The 13,539-nt window shown below is 46.4% G+C and overlaps 1 protein-coding gene across 1 annotated transcript; it reads left to right on the top strand.

The window, feature by feature from the left end:
• Window positions 1-3,913: 3,913 nt before the first annotated feature.
• LOC140262196 (olfactory receptor 14C36-like) lies at window positions 3,914-4,879 on the top strand. The gene has a single exon (XM_072356385.1). It carries the CDS (start codon window positions 3,914-3,916, stop codon window positions 4,877-4,879), a length of 966 nt encoding a protein of 321 aa, XP_072212486.1.
• Window positions 4,880-13,539: the final 8,660 nt, after the last annotated feature.

The following is a 13,539-nucleotide window of genomic DNA, read 5'->3' as shown; positions in this document are numbered from 1 at the left end:
TACCCTTATTTACACTTCCACATACCCTCAAGTGCACTTCCATATGCCATCAACAATTACACTTTCTTATACCATGAAAAGTGTTTGTCAAACAATACTATTTTTTAGTTCCCATGTACACCCTTAATACCATATATCTTTCCATGAACAGTCTGTATTATTCAGTTATAAACACATCACCGCAGAACCAGCACTCATTGGCCCACCTCTCTCACACACTTCCCTGCAAACAGAGCATAGTATTACATAAATGGGTTGACACTCATTTAAAAATGATAATAAAAAAGATTTATTTATTTATTTGTTTGTTTGTTTGTTTTAAGTATGTTAAGATTAAAAGGAAGACTAGTGAGATTGTGGGTCCCCTACTAAGTGAGGGGGGTGTTCTGGTAATGGGGGATGCTATGAAGGTGGAGATAATGAAGACCTTCTTTGCTTCTGTCTTCTGTGAGAAAGCTCTCCCTCAATAATCCCAGACCTTGGAGCTTAGTATGACGGTCTGGGGAATGGAAGACTTGCCTTTAGTCAGGGAACAGGTGGTCCGTGAGCGCCTAGGCCACACTGATGTTCATAAAGACATAGGGCCCAATGGGGTGTATCCACGGATGCTGAGGGAGCTAGTAGTGGTGATTTCTGCACCACTCTCTATCATCTTTGAGAGGTCTTGAAGAATAGGGGAGGTGTCTGAAGACTGGAGGATGGCCAGTGTCACTCTGTTCTTCAAAAAGGGCAAGAAGGAAGATCCAGGTAATTACAGGCTTGGCAGCCTCAGCTCTGTCCCTGGAATGGTGCTGAAACAGCTTGTGCTGGATGCCATCTCCAGACAGTTGGATGAAAAGGAGGTTGTCAGGAGTAGTCAGCATGGGTTCACCAAGGAGAGGTCATGCTCAATCAACCTGACAGCCTTCTATGACATTGTCACCGGCTGTGTGGATGAGGGGAGAGCGGTGGATGTCTTCTACCTTGATTTCAGCAAGCCATTTGATACTGTCTCCTACGAAAGTTTGCTTAGAAGAAAGCTGAGGGCGTGTGGGATAGATGAATGGATAGTGAGGTGAGTTGAGAACTGGTTGGCTGGCAGAGCACAGAGGGTCGTCGTTGGTGGTGCAGAGCCCAGTTGGAGAACTGTTAGTAGCGGTGTTCCCCAGGTGTCAGTGCTGGGTCCAGTCTTTCTCAACTTCTTTATCAGTGTCCTTGACAAGAGTATAGTGGCCACCCTCAGCAAGTTTGCTGATGACAGGAAGTTGGGAGGATTGGCTGACATACCTGAAGACTGCGCTGTCATTCAGCGAGGCCTGGCAGGCTGGAGAGCTGAGGAGTAATAATCCAGATGAGGTTTAACAAAAGATAGTGGAGAGTCTTGCACCTAGGGAGGAATAATTGTATGCACAAGGACAGGCTGGGGGAAGACCTGCTGGAGAGGAGCTCTGCAGAGAGGGACCTGGGTATCCTGATGGGCAACAGGTTGGCCATGAACCGGCAGTGTGCCCTTGTGGCCAAAAAGGCCAATAGCATTCTGGGGTGCATACAAAATACGGTGGCCAGGGGGTCGAGGGAGGTGATCCTTTGCCTCTAATCTGCCCTGGTAAGGCCTCATCTGGAGTACTGTGAGCAGTTTTGGGCTCACCATTAAAAGAGTGGAAAGAGTGCAGAGAAGGGCTACAGAGATGGTGAAGGGCCTGGAGCATCTCCCCTATGAAGAAAAGCTATGTGAACTGGGTCCGTTTCACCTTGAGAAAAGAAGACTGAGAGGGGACTTGATCCAGGTCTATAAATATCTGAGGTGTGGGTGGCAAAGTGGTGAGACCAGGCTCTTTTCATCAGTGTGTGGAAACAGGACAGTGGAAATGTCCAGAAACTGGAGCACAGGATGTTCTGCATGTGTGCAAGATCTTCTTTACGGTGAGGGTGATGGAGCACTGGAACAGGCTGCCCAACAGTGTTGTGGAGTCTCCTTCTCTGGAGATATTCAAGACTCGGCTGGATGCCTACCTCTGCATCTACTTGGTGTTCCCCAGATGTCAGTGCTGGTGCCTTTCCTCTTCAATTTCTTTACTGTTGACCTGATGAGGGCATTGAGTGAACCCTAAGTAAGTTTACAGATGACACCAAATTGACTGGGAGTGTGGATCAGCCAGGAGTTAGCAAGGCCCTACTGAGGGACCTGGACAGGCTGGAGAGCTGGGCTGAAGCCAATGGGATGAAGTTCACCAAGACCAAATGCCACGTCCTGCAATTTGGGACATGGAATGGACTTCCCAGAGGGGTGGTGGATTCACCGACCCTGGAGGTATTCAAAGAATGAATGGATATTGTGTTGAAGGACATGGATTAGTGGGAGCTATTGGTGATAGGTGAACAGCTGGACTGGATGATCTTGTAGTTCTTTGCCAACCATGGTGATTCTGTGATTCTATGATATCGTGTCCTTATCTGTGTGCCCTTTTAGTTTCAGCAAACACTTTCTGGGAGGACTTACCACATGTCTGGAATAAGTCACTGACCACTAGAAATCTGGTGTTAAATTCAACAGATTTTAATGTACTGTCATGATGCTGTTGTCTTTCAGGAGCTGTTTGCCATGAGGACCCAGGGACATCTCAGGGGAGACAAGTAAGAAGAATCAAAATGTTGTCCTCTGCTACTGAGCCAGGCTGGGCTCCTGGGACACAGGAAGCTCATAAAAGTGGATGGTGCTGCAGAGACAGCTGTTCCCAAGAGCAGCTCTTGTGCACAGCACAGCCTGCAGGTGACAGAAGGAGAGAAGAGAAAGGGGATAGAGCTTCCAGGATGTGAACGGTATGAGCAGGCTGAGAGCACGCTGCAGGAGCATTGCTGAAAGACCATGACACGGTAAGTCTCACTTCCAACCATGCAGCTGCATTTCATAGAGGGTTAACTAAATGTGGGACATCCCATAGCAGATCTGGCTTCTCTCACTGCATGTTTCTTTGCTGTGGAAAAACCCTCTGCTCCAGCTGAGGGCTTCCATGCTGCAGCATCAGAGCACAGCCCTGAGTACTGCATGTCCCAGCACGGCTGCAGGCTGTGCAGCCGGGGCTGCAGGCGGGTGCCCAGGGCTGTCCTGCAGAGCATGGTTCCTTCTGTGCCCCAGGGGCTGTGTGCCGGCTATGGGACTCTGCCGCCTGCCAGGCTCAGCATTCAGCCTGCCCGGGGAGCTGCCCAGGGCGCTGCAGGGAGACGTGTGGGGGGAAGGAGCCCCCCGGCAGGGCTTGTGCTGCCACAGCTGCTGCCTGGGGCAGGGGGATCACAGCTCAACTACACAGCAGTATGTCTGTAAGGGTACTTTGCAAGAGGAGAGAGCCAAGGCAGGGATTTTCCATTTTCTGTTCTTAGGGAAGGCATTAAGGATTGGAGGCAGAAATCTAATAGGGGCTGTAAAATTTAAAACAGAACTACATTACTCCCAAATACTTCTTCAATCAATCGCATGCTTCGTTAACAGTCACACAGGTTGTGCTTTCAGCATCCTGCTTCTAAAAGGAAAGAATCAGTTTAAGTTTTCGTACTTTTCTGCAGACATTAATAAATGCACTTATCATGCAAACAAGCATCTTGGTCTAAGACAAATTGAAGTGCAAAGAAGCTGGGATTGGAAGCTCTAAGACCTGTTGAAGTAAAGATATGAGACATGTAAATAGCTCCTAAGAGGAAAGTATTCAGGAGGCTGAGATACGATTAGGAAATGAGAAGAAAGTAAGAGCTCCCTAATCTTCTGCTCCTTAAGGTATTCTGAAGTTCATGAAAATAAATACAAGTTCTGGAGTTAAGTGATCATTTTCCAAAGGGAAAGGAAAACTTTTATCGTATAGCAGGAGAAATGTCTGAGAATGTTGTGGACTTGTCACTATTTTCTTTACTCTGAGCAGGACTCCAAGCCCAGGAACAGCAGATGCCCAACAGCAGCTCCATCAGCGAGTTCCTCCTGCTGCCGTTGGCAGACACGCGGCAGCTGCAGCTCCTGCACTTCTGGCTCTTGCTGGGCATCTACCTGGCTGCCCTCCTGGGCAACGGCCTCATCAGCACAGCCGTAGCCTGCGACCAGCGCCTGCACACTCCAATGTACTTCTTCCTGCTCAACCTGGCCCTCCTCGACCTGGGCTGCATCTCCACCACTCTCCCCAAAGCCATGGCCAACGCCCTCTGGGACACCAGGGCCATCTCCTACGCAGGATGTGCTGCACAGCTCTTTTTCATTCTTTTCTTCTTCTCAGCAGAGTTTTCCCTTCTCACCATCATGTCCTATGACCGCTACGTTGCCATCTGCAAGCCCCTGCACTACGGAACCTTGATGGACAGCAGAGCTTGTGCCACCATGGCAGCAGCAGCCTGGGGCACTGGGGTTCTCTATTCCCTGCTGCACACTGCCAGTATGTTTTCACTGCCTCCCTGCCATGGGAATGTTGTCAACCAGTTTTTCTGTGAGGTCGCCCAGATCCTCAAGATCTCCTGCTCAGCCTCCTACCACAGGGAAGTTGTGCTTATCATTTTTAGTATTAGTTTACTATTTGGGTGTTTTGTTTTCATAGTGGTGACCTACGTGCAGATCTTTCTTGCTGTTCTGAGGATGCCCTCTGAGCAGGGACGGCACAAAGCCTTCTCCACGTGCCTCCCTCACCTGACCGTGGTCTCCTTATTTCTCAGTACTCTCTTTTATGCCTACCTGAAGCCCTCCTCTGCCTCCTCCCCATCCATGGACCTGATGGTGGCAATTCTGTACTCCGTGGTACCTCCAGCACTGAACCCCCTCATCTACAGCATGAGGAACCAGGAAGTCAAGGATGCAGTAAGGAAAGTGATGACCAAATGTGTTTCACAAACATTGAACTGCCCATCTTTTGGAATTCATGTCATGTAATGCAGCTTTTTACTGATGCAATCTCTTTGTTTTGTTTTGATCAATTTTTATAAATTTTAATGTATTAAAACTTATTCTTTTATTATTATTATTATTATTGTTTTAATACTGTAATTCTTTTCATTAAAACATCATTACTCAAATCAGTTCCTCTTCAGCTTGTACCTTTGTAGTGTAGCCTAGACACACTGTCTGTTCTCCTTGTGAGACATTTCTGGAGCTGTCAGGGTCGGATGTTCTCAGAAACCCACAGTCCAGCAGGAAGCACACGGCTGTTCATCAAACTGTGCTTTGCCTTCAGCCTGCAACAGCTGGCGGGCCATCCCTGGGCTCCTGGCTGGGGTCTGTGCTTTCAGGCTCACATCTGTCAGTGCCTCTGAGAAGTCAGTAGCAGCAGCTGATTTGCACGTTGGTTGTTAGATCCCCTCTTCCTCATTCCTTGTGAGACCCTGCACGGGACAAGGTTGTGGATATGGGTTATCATGCCAGAAGTTTCCAAGCTTCCTCCAGGGCTTCTTCCATTTTATACACAGAGGTGGTTGCTGCCTGCAGGATTGTCTGTGGTAGAGGAATCCTGCATATGGTCCGGGAAAAGTTACCCATCACCTACAGGAGCCATTCTTGTTGCATAGACTGTTAGGTATAAAGGAGGTCAGGCGAAGTCTGAGGGGAGGGAAGAGGAGCCTACGTGCCCTGCTTATAACCATCTGCACCAGCAAAGGTGACCTACATTTACCACTGCTGAAACACACCTCCCACTGCTTCACTCGGCTCACATCTACTGTTTGGTCTCCAGAAACATTTATCAAGCTTTGGTGAATGTCAGCTAGTGCAGCCTTTTTCTGCTTGGAGGAATTCAGTGGCAAACCTTTGCTTCATGTGCACCTCCATGTCAGATGCCATTCTGTCAGGCTGCCCTTCTGCTTTCATCTGTCACACAATAGAAATTTTTAATGGGATGCTGGTGGCAATGTTCAGCCTCTACAGCCAAACCTCCAACATCCGCCTCTGATTTTACTGCCCCAGGTAATAGAGGAGGGGGCATTACTTTTGGAGCAGTTCTTATTGCTGAAGGTTAGTGGACCTCCCTGTCACAAGGGCTTGGAACTTGGTGATCCCTGGAGTCCCTTTCAACACAAGTCATTTTGTCTTTGATGAATCTCATAAAATATAAAATATTGTTAATAGATAAGTAACAAAAGATTTTAATTTCAATCTTTTAAAATTACAATATTGACTCAAAAAAAAAAAAAAAAAAAAGTGAGCAAAAATTTTAAAACCATGGTGTATTTGTCCTAGGTTTATACATTGTTTAAATAACAATTGTACGGTTAAAGCACAAGACCCTTGGATCTGTGCACTGCAAAGAGATACTGCAAGCACTGGAATGCCAAAAACCAAAGTAGACCTAAACATGGCTACTTCAGTTTTCCATGGGAATTAAGTCTGCTTAAAGGACAGGTGGGGCTGGAGTGCCTCTCTTTGGATGGCTGCACACTGTGCCTTTCCAGGGGAGAAAATACAAATTGTCTGCTGGGCAATTAATGGGTCTGCTTCTTAATGACACACTGGAATTGAAACATGTGTCACGGTTTTGTAATTTTTGCTATTGGTGTTCCACATCATAACATCCTCCGGTGTGCCTCCGGTGGCGCAGCGGTAGAATTCCCGTTTGCAACACCAGGGGGCCCGGGTTCGAATCCCCTCCTGTGGAGCAGGGGGTAGAAGTGCCGCTCTGCTACACAGAGGGCTCGAATCCCGGGAGTTGGACTCGATGATCTCTAAGGTCCCTTCCAACTCGCACAATACTATGATACTATGATGATACTATGATGATCCTGTGGAGCACAGAGAAGAAGAACTACACGTCCCAGAGGAGCTCACGGTCAGAAGGGAAACACGTCATGGAAGTGAAGCTCGCTCTGTCTCTCACTGCCTGGCAGCTGGTGTGGGTGTGCTTCCAAGCCGTGCACCTTCCATTTCAAAGTGGGCTTCTCAGGCTTTGGAAACCTTTTGTATTTTAATTGATTTATTAGCCCCAGTTTCAATTACATTGCATTATATAGTGATATCTCGCATTCTGATATCATAGTTAGAAAAATAAGTTTTCCTCCTTAGATCATAGCCACTGCTGCGTTTCATTACTTGAGCCCAGCTCCCACCTCCCTACCCCTTTTCCCTTCCCCTTTTTGGAGGTCAGGGGGCCTATGGGTCAGCTGTCCCACCCATCACAGACATAGATCGATTAACACTGTTACACAGAGGCAGGTCATTGCTAGGAGAGTTTGTGCTTTAAAGAATCAGGTTGTGTAGAGAAGGTAATTCTAAAAGCCAGCTTGCCAGTTCTTTTTTAGCTAAATGTTTTCTGAGCAAGGAAAGATTTCAGATGCTGATTTGAGACTACTGCCATTGAAGCCATCCTTCTGGCTGGGGAGTGAGAGTGCCAGGTCCCTACAGACTGAGGGCAAGCAAAGAAGTGGGGCTTGCTGGAGGAAAAGCCAAGAGCCAGCCCCGAGGACTCTGAGAGCAGCCTGGGGAAAGGTTGCAGGGTGGAGGTTCCTGCACTGAAGTGGCTCTTAGGTCAGGGCAGAGGTGCCAGCCAAGAGAGGTGGGCTGTGCAGATGGTAATGACCATGACAAGCAGCCTTTAGGGGAGGGGCCAGAAAAGGAGAGATTGGGAGACGGATGTTGTCATGGTTTTGTAACATTGCTGTCAATATTCCACATCATAACATCATGTGCAGTATGGATCATTCAAAAGTTCATACTCCGTGGAATAACAACGTCCCGAATATTGAACTGCCCTTCTTTTAGAATTCATGACATGCAATGTAGCTTTTTACTGACGCAAACTCTTTGTTTTGTTTTGATCAATTTTTAAAACTGTAATGTATTAAAACTTATTCCTTTTTTTTTTTTTTTTTTTAAATCTGTAATGCTATTCACTAAAACAACATTATTCAAATCAATTACTTCTCAGCTTGTACTTTTTTAGTTTAGCCCAGACACAGTGTACTAATGAACCAGGCTCTCTGTAAATCTTAACAGAATAAAGGACGTGCAGTGACTCTGTTTGTCCTCCTTCTTGTGAGACATTTCTGGAGCTGTCAGGGTCGGATGTTCTCAGAAACCCACAGTCCAGCAGGAAGCACACGGCTGTTCATCAAACTGTGCTGTGGCTTCATCCTGCAACTGCTGACGGGCCATCCCTGGGCTCCTGGCTGGGTTCTGTGCTTTCAGGTTCACGTCTGTCAGTGCCTCTGTGTTGTGGTGTTGGGATTTCTGTTGTTGGTATTCTGACGTATTCGTCAATTAACCCGACTTATCCCGGGACCTCGACTGTCCGGGGGAGAGACACAAACCTGGATGCCATGATGTCTTCTCTCAATTTATTGCTGCATCACACTCCTTATATACCATCCTAAATCCCTCGCAGATGTGTACACCCACTGCGCAAAACCCGATGCATGCAAGAGAACCTGTACACACACCTACCTAAACCCCCGGCCCACTAACTCTTAAGCTACAGGCCTAACTTAGCTATTCTAGAACACTCATCTACTCAGAACTCCTGTATGCACTCATAAATCCTTGCTAAGACAACTCAGTACCCCAACATCTCCCCCCTCTCTTTGCTAATGTGATGTTTCAGAGTCACACGTGGATAGTGGTTGATAACCATCTTCATGTGGTGCACTTAAAACTAAATTAACTGTGAGAAGGTGACTAACCGACTAACAATACGAACTATAACAGGAATCAAACACACAGCAAGCAGGATAACTACTAAGGCAGTCACACCCACAGTAGGAACATTCTCAAGTCGCCTTGGAAGACCAAGCAAATTGGAGACAAAACCCCAGTTCTTATCCTTCATTATCTGGAACGTCGAGTCAGCTATGTCCTTTGCTTCCTGTTGGATCTTGTCTATGGCCAAAGATGCATTCATGCTGAAGTCAAGACAGCAGAATCCTTTCAGGTCTAGGAGTTGTTCCATCTCAGTGCAACCTAGACCAGTCCAAGCAAGCAGAAAGTCTACCGCCATCCTCGTCTGAGTCAGTCCGGTGTCAAGGGAACTCAGCATATCAGCTATATCAGTCAGTGCATGGGAACTGTGATTCACATTCTTTTCTGCCCAACAAGCAAGCAGTGCAGTCACACATGTATTACGAACTATTTGGAGCCAGATAAAGACAGTATGTAGGACCTGGCGCACGCTCCCATCGAGATACATGCAGTCATCACATTCTGGTGTCAGTGTCTCTATGCTCCGCTGTTGTTGTGAACCCTCTGCGAGGAATTGCTGGATGTCATGTGGCGAGGCAGACACTATTCCCAGACTGCCCAGGCTGCAGGCGCCACCCATAGGTCGAATGGGTATAACCGGGTAGACATATCCTGACCTGCAAATCAGGACCATACCCGGGGGCAGATGTATAGGGGCATCATTCTCCATCTCGATTGTCACATGGACCTTAGTGTTGTGTCCAGGGAAGGTCTCACTTTCCCTTGGATCGTAGTCCTGGCTGCCTTGCGGCCTTGCACTAGATGAGCTGGAGTGAAACCAGACCCACCCCACTGCTGATATGTTGGGACACATGGTGGCCAGGGCCTGCCATCGAACATTGCCTGCTCAAGGAGGCTGCTGGAGAATAAGCAACCCCATCGCTACAGCCCTTTACCATAGGAGCTCGCTGTATCAAATCCCTTCATACATGTACCTAACAAGGGACAGATAACTACCTCTGTTGTTCACCACCCTGATCTGATTCAGCAAATCACTATTGGCGCAGGCTGTCTTGTTGAAATGAGGCATAACGTATGACAAGAGCACAGGTACAAAATGGATCACCTATCACACAAAGAGCCAAGCACACCATGAAAGAGTTTGTCAGTTTACATACTGCAGCCAAAAATTCCTCAATGACTCATGGGTCATTAGAGTCGACACCTGCATTATTTCCTCCAACAGGCTCACTCCCAGCAGCAGGAGCAGAAGTAGAGGCAGGTCTGGCAACCACAGCCAGACCAGACAGGCAGGAATCCACTGGGTTCCGGCTTCTGTGGAAATACAAGCATACCCTTGACCCCATGTGAGAAGATCTGTGGGCATCATTTAGAAGATTTGAACATCCAACACCAGACCCCCAAGAAGATACACCAGAGCTGCTGGCTAGTTGAGCACTACCAGCACCTATTGCAATATTGTGGCCAGATCACTTTTGGCAGATCACCCTTGTCTCCCCCCTCCCTTAACCGCATTAGCCTCAATTTCAGTGTCTGATTAGCACGTTCAGTGATCACTTGGTCTGTACTGTTGTGCAGGATACCAAGCATATGACGTACCACTTAACTCCTATAATAGCAGAATTAGGGTTTAATGATGGTACTATCAGTTCCGGTATCCAGTAGGCCTAATAACTGTCAACCATCTACTAAGCATGATAACAATGGTTCCTTTTTTGTCATGTCCCAAATCCACCAATTTGGTCCTTGATACCAGGTCCAGTCAAAGAATGAAAAGGAATTAATCATTTGCCCTGTAGAAACACCCTGGCTCACGGTGTTAGAACCGCTGCTTGCAACACTGGAGGCCCGGGTTCGAATCCCCTGTGGCGCAAGTGGCAGAACTGCCGCACTGCTACACTAGAGAGCTCGAATCCTGGGAGTTGGACTCGATGATCTCTAAGGTCCCTTCCAACTTGCGCGATACTGTGATACTGTTATACTGTGATCCTCCCTCTCGGTTACTTTGTATATGGCCTCCTGGTCAGCTAGATTATTTCCTCTAATTTGAGGATCCAGTCCTCGCTGGTGACCTTTTACATGTACTACTGCAATCTCTCTCAGTTCTCTAATAGCTTTCAAAACTTTAAGGATCAATTCCTGATGAATTAATCCCCTTCCCTGTGAATTTATAAGTCCTCTCTCCTCCCATATTTTCCCAAAAGTGTGTACTATCCCATACGCATATTTAGAGTCTGTATATATTGTACCACTCTTGCCCTTTAATAGTTTTAAGGCTTGCAACAGGGCATACAATTCGCAAACTTGAGCAGACCAGCTCGGGCTTAATGGTCCTGATTCTATCACTTCAAATGTTTTTCCATTTACCAATGCATAGCCTGACTTTCTCTTTCCTTCAACTACTCTGGATGAACCATCTATGTATATCTTCTCCCCTGTAGGTAATTCCATGTCATCTAGATCGGGTCTCAGTTTTATTTGCTCCTCTATACTCCTAAGGCAATCGTGTTCTAGGGGCTCGCTGGGTTCACCATAGAGAAACTGAGCTGGGTTCTGCACTGAAGTTGTTTCTAGGGTCAATTTCAGGGAGTAAATCAGAATTCCCTCATACTTTAACAATCTTGCATCTGTGACCCATTTGTCAGCTTTTTGTTGCAACACTCCACGTATATTATGGGGGGAGATTAGTTTAATTTCCCCTCCAAAGGTTATCTTTTGTGCTTCCTCTACCAAGAGAGCAGCAGCTGCTACTACTTGCAGGCAACTAGGCCAGCCCCGGCTAACAGGGTCTAATAATTTAGATAGGTAAGCCACGGGCTTTTTGCCTCCTGCCCAATCCTGGGCAAGCACCCCATAAACTGTCCCCTCCGCACTGTTTACAAACAGAAAAAATGGTTTCTTTAACTCCGGGAAGCTCAGGACTGGAGGGTGCATAAGTTCCTCCTTTAATTTATTTAATTATCCTTCATCTGTTTCTGTCCATTTAAGTAACCCATCTTTGTTTAATTTACTATAAAGAAATTTAACTTTTCCACTGTAATCCTCTATCCATTGTTGACAATATCCTATTAATCCCAACAACTGTCGTACCTGCCTTTTTGTTGTTGGGGCTTTTAGGGCCAAGATCCCCTTGACTCTCTCTGGGTCCAGTTTTTTTGTCCCTTTGCGCAGCAAATGACCCAAATACTTCACCTCTTCCTCCACAAACTGCAGTTTTGATCTAGAAACCTTTAACCCTTGTAAACTAAGGAAATTCAACAACTGTACAATAGCCTGCCTCACGCTATCTTCATCTTTCCCTGCTATTAACAAATCATCCACATACTGTAATATTGTTGTTCCCGGCGTTCTATTATAATCCTGTAAAATTTGTTCTAGGGCCTGACCAAATAAATTTGGGGATTCTGTAAATCCCTGGGGAAGGACCGTCCATCTTAGCTGTTGCTTCCTATGAGTATCGGGGTCTTCCCATTCGAAAGCAAAATAATCCCTGCTGTCCTCATCTAAGGGGCATGCCCAAAATGCATCCTTCAAATCTATTACACTATACAACCGGTCATCTGGGTGCAATTGGCTTAATAGGGTATGGGGATTTGCCACTACGGGAAACCTGGTTATAGTTCTCTTATTGATTTCCCTTAAATCATGTACCAGCCTGTATTGGCCATCCTTCTTTTTTACCGGTAATATCGGTGTATTAAAGGGAGACATGCAAGGTTCTAACAACCCTTGTTGTAGCAGTCTCTGTATTTCAGGCTTTAATCCCCGCCTTCCCTCCTCAGACAAGGGATATTGTTTAATTCTGACTGGTATATTTGGATTACTTATAGTAATTTTAAAAGGCTTTATATCTAATTTTCCTACACTTTCTGGGGTGTACCACACTTCAGGATTCATATTTTCCTCATCTTCTACTCTTAGAGGGCATAACTGAATTTCTAATTTTCTATCCACTACGTCTAAGCTAATCCCCAATTCTACTATTAGGTCTCTACCCAATAGATTATATTAGGCCTCAGGTACTAAAAGCAGAAGTAAGGCATGTAGTAATGAAGTTAGGCATGGCTCCTTTTGGAATGAGGATGCACAGCCTTGGCAGGTTTCGCAGAAGGAGATCATAGTATCATAGTATCACAGTATCGTGCGAGTTGGAAGGGACCTTAGAGATCATCGAGTCCAACTCCCGGGATTCGAGCCCTTCTGAGTAGCAGAGCAGCATTTCTGCCACTTGCGCCACAGTAGGGATTCGAACCCCGGGCCTCTGGTGTTTCAAGCAGCAATTCTACCACTGCGCCACCGGAGGCACACCAGATCACGTTGCTCAGCAGGACCTACCTTTCAGGAGCCATTCCATCTGGGTCTGATCCCCCAGTTGCCTGGCACATGCCTTGTGATCTCACTCAACACACTTGATTTCTTTTCTGCAAAGGTTTTAATTGTGTGCTATTTTGCTCCTTGAGCATAATTCAAGAGCGTATGATACGCATACATCCATACATCAAATGCATCTTAAAATATATTTGGAACATTCCATTCTCCCCCTCCCACCCCTCCCCTCTCGATTTAAACAGACATATCTGTGGTCAGGCAGAGGAATATACATAGTCTTTTGAGGCCAGTGTGTTCATCTTGTCTTTCCATTACCCATCACCTTAGTCCTGTGCCTTTGTGTTTTCCGAGGTCTTTTTGAAAACTCTCAGTGCAGTTCAGAGGTGGCTTTTTTCTTGGTGGTGGTATTCTCTCATTTCTGTTTTTTGTTGTCATTGTTATAATTACCTGATAGTACCTCGAGTGGCTTTCACAGAATTAACAGCCTAAAAAAAGGATGTAGGAGAAAAGCAACAACCCCAAAAACCCAACAGCAACTTGAGGCAAGGCGAGATTTGCCTTCGAGCAGTATGTTACAGTTGTTG

This window comes from Excalfactoria chinensis, chromosome 24, assembly GCF_039878825.1.
Source record: "Excalfactoria chinensis isolate bCotChi1 chromosome 24, bCotChi1.hap2, whole genome shotgun sequence".
In the NCBI taxonomy this organism is placed as follows: Eukaryota; Metazoa; Chordata; class Aves; order Galliformes; family Phasianidae; genus Excalfactoria; species Excalfactoria chinensis.
This window is presented reverse-complemented; position numbering and strand designations above follow the sequence as displayed.

Excerpts from the sequence above, each read along its gene's own strand:
- LOC140262196 (XM_072356385.1), top strand. The coding sequence starts at position 3,914 with ATGCCCAACAGCAGCTCCATCAGCGAGTTCCTCCTGCTGCCGTTGGCA.